This window comes from Gobius niger, assembly GCF_951799975.1.
Source record: "Gobius niger genome assembly, chromosome: 23".
NCBI classification, from domain to species: domain Eukaryota; kingdom Metazoa; phylum Chordata; class Actinopteri; order Gobiiformes; family Gobiidae; genus Gobius; species Gobius niger.
Window position 1 is genome coordinate 4201231 of NC_136874.1, and position 9807 is coordinate 4211037.

Genomic DNA, 9807 nt, shown 5'->3' on the forward strand with positions numbered 1-9807 from the left:
TACGTGTAACTGCAGCTTCTATATTGAGCTCGAGCATGCAGGCACTTCAGACCCGAATGAACACCTTTTTGAGTGACAGTGCAGGATATTTAACATTACAAAACTCTGTATAGTCCCTTTAAAACATGATATCTGGGCTAAAAGTAGTGTCGCATCGGGTTTAGACCTCATGTTGAAGAGATATGGCACAATCTCAGGAAGAACGGACCGTCTTGTCATGTATCAAAAATGCTATCGGGCTGATTACTCCTGATGGATAAGGCCTGGACTTGTTTTGATGCCAGCAGAGTCTTGATTGAGAATTGGTTCAGTTCTGGTGTGGCACTTTTTAAATCCAAGTTTAATCCTGTTTAAGAACTAATTTAATATTGATCTAGTCCCACTTTCGTCTTGATTTGTTTAATAGCTGAATCCCAGTCCTGCAAGTACCTGTTTAAACCAGGGCTGCAGAATCGCAAAAAATACTACGGCGATATTAGGTGATGCAATATCCGCATCGCAAGAAGGGAAGAGGAAGGGAATCTTATTTGTATAGCACTTTTCATTCACTCCAACTTCACTCACTTCCATCTGACTGAGACTGCACAAAAAAACATACAAACTTGGCTCAATTTTTCTAATTTAATCCAATTTTATCCCAGTATTGTGTTTTTAAAGTCTTGTTTTGTCATGACTCTTTGCACGGAATGTTTTTGGCTAACTTCCTGTTAGCCAGTGTCGCTTAAAGACTACTTCCTGTCCACATTTCAATATAAACCCAAACTTAAAGAAAAAGAAGAACGTAAGAAGAACTAAATAAACGTCAAGCCGAGTGTGCTTCATAAAAATTAGACGGCGGAGCTATTTTACCATTTGTTAGCGTTAAGTTAGCGTTAGCCTTTAGCATCAAGGCTAAAACGCTTACACTTATAAACACAGAAGTCTCCCTAAGTTTTTAACATGTTGTAATTATCCAACAACTGCTTGTTTCCGCCATATTTATTTCAGCTACACACGGTAGGAATAAAACACAGACAGGAAGCAGTCGTTAGCCTAGTTAGCATCATGTTTATTCAACATCCTACCTCGTCCAGCAATGGTTGAGCCCTGCAGTAATTCTCATAAAGTCCTGCTAAACTTACTATTCATTTTTGCCTTGTTTAGTACAAATTCCGACCCCATCATAGCATTTACGCTAGCCATTTAGTGACCTACTTTGTGTAAATTTAACGTTAGCCTTTAGCATCAGGGCTAAAACACTTACTCTGATAAACACAGAAGTCTCCCCAAGTTTTTAACATGTTGTAATTATCCAACAGTTACTTGTTTTCTGCCACAGAGCTACTAATGTTATATATTTAGTTCAGCGGCACATGGTAGGAATAAAACACAGACAGGAAACAGTCGTTAGCCTGGTTAGCATCATGTTTATTCAACATCGTACTCATAGATATATTATAATAACCTACTCTATACCTCGTCCAGCAATGGTTGAGCCCTGCAGTAATTCTCATAAAGTCCTGCTCAACTTACTATTCATTTTTGCCTAATTTAGTACAAATTCCGACCCCACAATAGCATTTACGCTAGCCATTTAGTGACCTACTGTGTTAAAAGTTAATGTTAGCCTTTAGCATCAGGGCTAAAACACTTACTCTGATAAACACAGACATCTCCCCAAGTTTTTAGCACGTTGTAATTATCCAACAGTTTCTAGTTTTCTGCCACAGAGCTGCTAACATTATATATTTAATTCAGCGACACACGGTAGAAATAAAACACAGACAGTCGTTAGCCTGGTTAGCATCATGTTTATTCAACGTCCTACCTCGTCTAGCTATGGTTGAGCAATGCAGTAATTCTCATAAAGTCCTGCTAATTTTACTATTCATTTTGGCCTGGTTTAATACAAATCTCAACCCCACAATAGCATTTAAGCTAACAATTTAGTGACCACGGCGGCCAGCACAGTCGCCCACAGGGTCGCGGCGCCCGCAGCAGTCGCCCCGTTGAAGGTTTTATGGTGAGCGTGGGTGATGATGTGCAGGGCGCCGCTGTAGGCCTCCTCCACGGCCGGCTTGATCTGGTCGGCGGGCAGCTCGAACCCATGGGTGCCGTCGTCCCGCAGTTCAAACGTGAAGCAGTACGGGATGCCCTGGAGCCGCGCCCAGTCGCGAGAAGAGCCCGAGTTTGCGTCTGAAGAGAGACGAGAGAATCTTTATTCGTACTTCCTACTTTTACCTGTATTGACCAGTAGTATTTGTTATATGTGAGTAATCAAACAAAGAACTGGCGACTGCTTATCATATCGTACACGTTGTCTTTTATAACAGTATAGCTGAGCAGTTGTTCACTCACACAGAATGGTTGGAGACGTGCCCACTTTGTAATCCTTTCCATGGACCTTCTTTATGGCCTCCGCGGCAGCAAGACCCACCTCCATCTGTGAAGAGTACATTTTAGTTCAGTATGAATGCTGAGATAGATAGAGAGGTAGGTAGGTAGGTAGATATTGAAGTAGATAGACAGATAGATAGATGGATGAATGGATAGATAGATAGGTAGAGAGAGAGAGAGAGAGAGATAGATAGATAGATAGGTAGGTAGGTAGATAGATAGAGAGGTAGACAGATAGATAGGTAGAGAGGTAGATAGATAGATAGGTAGGTTGATAGATAGAGAGGTAGATAGATAGATAGGTAGGTGAAGAGATAGATAGATAGATAGATAGATAGATAGATAGATAGATAGATAGATAGATAGATAGATAGATAGATAGATAGATAGATAGATAGATAGATAGATAGATAGATAGATAGATAGATAGATAGATAGATAGATAGATAGCAAAAATGGAACAAAAATGGAAGGAAAAAGATCAGTTTAAATGAGTTTTGTAGGTCTTCGCTTTCATTCATTCATTCATTACACTGGCCTATAGGCTGTAAGCTTTTAGATTTGAGTAAAGCTAGACTGGAGAAAAGCACTCGGTCAGACGGGGGTTAAGAGGTTAACCTGTTACTTGCCGTCCCCTTGATCAGGGAGTTAGGTTTAGGTTTAGGGTCAGGGCAGGGGTTAGGGTTACGATGTGGGTTAAGAGCGGCAGATGTGATGTAAGTTGTGTTTCACTCACACAGTTTTAGAAACTAGAAGGCCTTGGCTTTCAAATGAGGTATCACACTAAGCTCTTCAGTCAATACGCTTTGAGATTTGGACATGCATAAATGCTAACCCTTTGATAAAGATTCATTCTGGTTCATTCAACAGGTTCATTTCCTGATCCTCCACGTGAGCTCCAACAAGCCACCTTCCTCCTCTTGCTTCCCTTTGCTGTGCAGATGTTTAGATAAAGACAAAGTTTCAATAAAGAAAAAAAGAACACATATCAGAGCAAAGATTACTCAACGAGATGTGCAAGCAGCTCGAAAAGCACAGCTCCATGTCAGCTTTGAAACATATATAAACAAATATATTTTCAAAAAAGGGAAGTGGGCAAAGCTTGTTTACGAATCTCACAGCCCGCGCAAATTATTCACTGCTTTACATGTAGAAATATCAGACTTTTCCTTTCATCTGTGATGTCTCGGGCTCTCAGCATCATCTGAGACAGTTTACCAGCGCGTGGTGTTACATTCTGTCCAGGGTGGCGCTTATGGGAAGGATTTAAAGCATGTTGTGAACGGATTTGACACCTCCTCTGCAGTAACAAGCCTGGGCTCTGCTGTCAAACACGGGCTTTAGAAACGTGTAGGACAGCTTCTTCCTTTTATGATGAATCCAGCTTCAGTAGTAGACGGAGTATCTTGCAAAGTTCTGTGAATGAAGGAAATGTTTGGGTTTTTTTCCTCACCAGTTCGTCCTGGTTTGGAGCGATGACCTGCGGGTGTCCGTACGGGATGAGCAGCAGTTGGCCGTAGGAGTGGATGGTGAGGAAGGCCAGGACGTCCTTCGAGATCTTCTCCACAAACTGAGTCACGGCCTGGGCCTCGGGCTCCGACACCGCCGACTTTCCCGGGTACGTCTGGGAGCAGCAGCTGAAATTGACGCCCACGGCTGCAAAAGAAGGGGAACATCACAACAAAAGAGGGTATGCACTTATATCTTTTTCTTTCCAAATGGATCCCTTAAAGCGTTACATATTCTTTAGGGCCAGACCGAGTTTTAACCTTTTAACCTTTTCTTTTATCTGCTGGTTTGATGGCCTGTCTGTGAAAGATAAGAACAGTCTGAACCACATTGTTAAAGTGTGTAGTAAAATTTTGGGTGTGTGTTTTGAAGACCTTGCCTCACTCTGTAAGAAACGAGTCCTTCAAAACCAAATCATGTTTTGTCCCAGCCCTAATATTCAAATACACTGCCATTCAAAGGCCAGTTCTATAGTTTCTCTAATCAGCCCAACAATTTTCAGCAGTGCTAGCATAACTGCACAGTGGAGATGATTTTTTTCACTCAAACTTGGCTGTAAATACTGTTTAAGTGGCGCTAGCCCGCAGTTAGCTTTACCCATTAGCCTGTTAGCTTCTTCTAGGGAGATGAAAGACCCCCAATCATCCCATTAACACTTGTATTACCCCCAGAGGGACTACGGAAAGAATTTATTAAGGTAAACTAGCAATAATATCTGCTCTTTGTTTTTTGCACACTAGAATACTACTGCGTCTCCTTCCCACTTTCATTGAAACGAGCTGAAGTGTCTTTTCTGAAGTTGAGCCCTGACCTAGCTCCAGATGGTCTCCTTTCCTGTTACACACCAGGCCTTACCCTCCGGCTGTGGGCTGTTCAGTGTTTCCCACAGATGTTTGCGGAGATGACGGGGCACAGGCAGTTTCAGTTTCAACTTCGATCACTTCTTTTTGACTAGTCTTGCCTTTCTTTTGGTATGTTTATGATCGTAAATGTACAATTTATCATCTGCTTCGACTGGAGGGAGCGCCTAATTGCACATTCATTTCTAATTGCTATTCTCAGTTCTGCTTGTACTGCGCGAACTGGAAGTGTTATTATGCCTTGAAGCTTCCGCCCCTCCCTAGACCCTACAACCACAGTGGGATGGGAAGACAAGGGAGGCGCTAAAGCCCAATCTTGCCAATGGTTTACATCAGGGGTCGGCAAGTTTTCTTGGCGGAGGGACGATTTTCTTTATTGTAAATAGACCGAGGGCCGAAGCCGCTGATTATTAGCCCAAAGTAAAGCACAACACTGGAAACATGAGCATCTTAAATGAGATGAATGGCTTAAAAGTGCTTGAGTTAAAGTTCTTCTATGTTAAATTTGAGTGGGTTTGAACTAATCCAAGATACAAATGCTATAGCGTCAACTACTACTAGAGGTTTTATCTCATCTAAGACCAGGCCAAATCTACTCAAACCTTAGATTTAATAAGTAGATTTATGTCATTTCTTCCTTAAAACGATTATTCTTTTTCCAGTGCACTTCCTTCAAATGCCAGGGTTGTACATAATGACCTAACTGGGTGTATTGACAGTATTTCTACCTTTATTTCTCCCATTTAACGCTAATAATATTCAAAGTACTCTCTGATTTGTGTGATAATGTTTCTCAAAATCATCTTGAGGGCCAGAGGTTCTGTGCTGGAGGGCCAGATTTGGCCCCTGTTGCCTACCCCGGTTTCCACAATTGCCTGGATGTGAGATTGGGTTATGGTACCGTGGCCTTAATGTGTTCATATTTTTATGGTTTGATTGAAATCGTTGGATTGTAAAACTCACTTCCCCAGTTGGAGTAGAAGTTCCTGTTGAGGTCAGTCGTCCCGAGGCAATCGCAGCCTGTCGGACCGGGAGATCTGTTCTTCCTCCACAAACGATTCTGAGACAAGAGACTTTGGTTAGTCTAGAGCAGTGTTTCCCAACCAGGGGTACGGGGACCTAGCAGGCAGTACTTGGAACAATTTCCGATTGAAAAAAGGGGAAAATGTAGCATAATTTTTATAAGAAAGGCAATATTTTTCAGTAAATGTGTTGCTTTGGGAGAATTTTAGGTTTATTTTGACTGCAACATTGTCCTTTTTCCTACAAATACCACTTTTAAGTAATTACTTTTAAAATAAACTACAACACCCTTGAGGTAGGGGGTACACGGTTGACCACTGAAGGGCCAAAGGGGTACGAAAGACAAAAAACGTTGGGAACCACTGGTCTAGAGTAGTGAACATTTCTCCAAAACATGATGCTTTTCGTGAACATTCTGCTTATTCCATTAATCAAATCATTTTGCAAACTTCAATTTCATTTCCTCCTGATAATTGGCTTCTATGCTCCTCATCATTTTAGACCGGTCGATCAAAACAAAATAGAAAAACTAAATAAGGAACTGAACATTTCCTGGAACTCACAGACTGGTTGGTCCACGTGTGCATGTACCCGTCCACATTGAGGACCGTGGTCACGTAGAAGTCCATGTCTTTCATCATCTGCTGCATTTTAGAGTCTGTGGTGGACTTTTCCAAGATCTAAAATTCAAAAGAAGTCATCCGAATAAGGCTCGATGGTGTCATGAGTTTGTGAAAGTTTTCGTACCGTTTTGACGAAATATTGGCAGAAAGCCGGAGCGATCCACTCTCTCGCGTGGATGCCACAGTCCATCCAAATGATTTTCTTGTTTGTGCCTGGCACGCCAATCTGGACGATAAAGAGCAAGGCATTTATATATAAGTGCAATCTGTCTTCCCGTCGTTTAAAGCTACAACCCTCCTCTGCCCTTGTCTTAAAGCTTTTCCATATAACACTGGAACTTTGTCTCTTGATGCACCGAGAAAAGAGTCCCCACCTGGATGTAACTGTTCTGATCTGTTGTTGCTGCAGTTGGTCAGATCTAGGATCAACTGAACATCCTGAATGACCAGGTTATTCCATTAATGGATTTCTACTTCCCTGATGGGCATGTTCCAAGATGACAATGCCAGATCTCAACGGGCTCACGTTGTGAAAGGGTGGTAGATGGACATAGATGGGCTACAGAGTCCAGATCTAAACCCCATTGCGAATCTTTGGGATGTACAAAAAGTGTCCAACCAAATGTTCTTGTTTGTGGCAAGTTTTTTGTAAAATTTACCAAGTTTTTTGTGGCAACCATCCATTCATACATCCATACAATATCTATTTTTCCATCCATCCATCCATCCATCCATCCATCCATCCATCCATCCATCCATCCATCCATCCATCCATCCATCCAATATCTATCTTTTCATTCATCCATCCATCCATCCATCCATCCATCCATCCATCCATCCATCCATCCATCCATCCATCCATCCATCTATCCATCCAATATCCATCCATCCATCCATCCATCCATCCATCCATCCCATCCATCCATAATTTTTTCGTTTTGTCTTATCTACACATTAATGGCCCTGATTAGCCGAAATGCTCTAAAACATTATTTGACCTCTGTATTGCCTCATCTCCACCACAGGAAGAAAAACGTCAGCTTCCTCAGCCCCACCAGCGCCTCCTACATGAGAAATGCTCCCCCACCCCCATGAGATCGCTGACACCTTTACCAGCCAAGGTAAGATATCATTTTAACCCCTGTTTGCCCAATTAACTCTCCATGAAAATGTTAACCAGTCACAACTAAGTTAAAGGACTCAACTATGACCTCAGTTCATTCATGTGATTCCGAAGCTTTACCTTGAGGAGGTCGATGGTTCGATTTTCGTAGGTTTTCCCATATTCGACAATTGTCACTTTGTCTTTGTATTTGGCGGCAATGTCTGATTTCCATTTGGTGATCTGTAAACACACACACAAAAACAAACAAGTGTATTTTTATGGTTAAAATGTCACATTATTGATATGTGGCGTTCCCCAGGGATCAATATCGGGGCTGTTGAACTTCATGGTTTCATAATTAAAGCACTTTGTCTCATAATTACTCTTATTAACCTGAGGATTATAACAGACTTTGAAATGTGCTCATCTTGTATGAAAGATCAGTAATGCAATTATATTTATAGTTTGCAACACAATAGTATTTTGCAGTGTTTTCTGTGTATTTTCTTACCTCTGGCATGTCATGGTACTTGAAGTAGTCATGCTCCACTCTGTTGATTTGGGAAAGTAAGAAAAATTACATTCTTTTAAAAATGTTGAAATACAGCGTGAAATTAATTAGCAATAACCGAGTTACATGCAGCTCATTTCTTTCAGAAAACAATCACAATATCAAAGTCATTGTACTTTACTAGAAAATGTCATAGATACAGACGGCATCTTGGCATGTTTGAAAACAGTTAAGGGGGAAAACAATTTGGAGAAAAATCTAAACTTTCTCCAATTATTCATCAAACACTGAATTATGAATAGTTTTCTACTAAATAAAGATACATACAGAAGCCATCGTGTCGTAGAAGGGGGTGTGGCCTCGCCGAGGGGAAAATAGAATCTTTGGGAAACACCATTTTTCAGTCCTTTTAGCCATTTTCTGGCGAAATATAAACTTATTTATCACATACATTAAAGTCAAGTCTAAATCAGGTCTATATGGATGTTTATTCACAGCAGATTGTTCAGTAGGAGCGAATAAATGGCAGTCGTAGCTAGCGTTAGCATTAGCGTCAGCATTAACACATAAATTCCCTATTATATATGTATCTATGGGCTGTTGAACCACTTTGCTCCTCTCCATGTCTTTGTATCTTTATTTAGTAGAAAACTATATTCATAATTCAGCATTTGTTAAAGTAGTTTTGGATAATTAGAAAAACCTTAGATTTTTCTCCAAACTGTTTTCAAACATGACCATATATGGGCGATTCCTGAGATGCCGTCTGTATCTACAGATTTGATGAACAATCTGCTGTGAATAAACATCCATATGGACCCGATTTAGACTTGACTTTATTTGTATGTGATAAACAAGTTCATGTTCCACCAGAAAATGGCTCAAAAGAGTGAAAATATATTCTGTTTTCCCCCTGGGCGAAGCCACGCCCCCTTCTATGACACAATGCCGTCTGTATCTATACTACACACTGTATTAATGATATGCAATGAAAAACAGCGCTATATAAAATCACAGCAACACAGCAACATCATCTTGAAATAAGTGCTCATGATTCATGCTGGCAAGTCAATCAATCGATCCAAGTTTATTTATATAGCACTTTAAAACAACAACAAGCTTCACAGAAAGATAAAGCTATTTAAAAACACAAAATGATGACATCCTGGACATAATTCAGTTTGCTAAGTAAAAAAAATCTGCCATGGAGCAATAAATATAAATTGAAACACCTAAATTGTAGCATAACAATAAAAAAAATTAAAAGAATATGGAGATACAGTTCAAAGAGCGAACAACAATCAACATTTGAAAAGATTATGATTAATAGTCAAGCAGCTGGACTAATCTGTTTCCCATTCAGAAATCCGTTTTAGAATAATACAGATTTGCCCTCACCTGTTCGCCGCTGCAGCCAGAGCGGCGCACAGGAGCAGCCGGGTGAACGTCAGTGTCCGGTGCATCGTGGTGGAAATGAGGAAAGAGGCTGATGTTTCAACTAATTATGAACCCGCTCCAGCGATAAAACCACACCTTTGGGCTCGTGATATCTTCTCTATCAATGAGTAACTAAAGCAGACATGGAAGTGACTCACGAGAAGAAGAGTCGACACATGTTTAGGGTCAGGTCTTTATAGTCTCTAATGTGTTTTTTACTGGCTTGGCATCATTTGATTAGAATGAGAAAAGTCGTACCTGTCGCCTAATATAATAATAATAATATACTGCGTTTCCTCTAATACCTGCTGATGTTGTGGAAATGTCATTCTTACGCACCGTAGCAACAAAGACAAACAATAT

At 40.7% G+C, this 9807-nt stretch overlaps 1 protein-coding gene across 1 annotated transcript; it reads right to left on the minus strand.

The window, feature by feature from the left end:
• Positions 1 to 1904: 1904 nt before the first annotated feature.
• On the minus strand, positions 1905 to 9470 carry LOC306981921 (carboxypeptidase O-like; the record flags this gene model as incomplete). Its single annotated transcript, XM_079581660.1, has 9 exons — positions 1905 to 2175; positions 2338 to 2422; positions 3830 to 4032; positions 5709 to 5805; positions 6332 to 6448; positions 6516 to 6617; positions 7635 to 7736; positions 8008 to 8047; positions 9406 to 9470. 9 exons carry the CDS (start codon positions 9468 to 9470, stop codon positions 1913 to 1915), a joined length of 1074 nt encoding a protein of 357 aa, XP_079437786.1. The 3' UTR covers positions 1905 to 1912.
• Between the last annotated feature and the right edge of the window lie 337 nt (positions 9471 to 9807).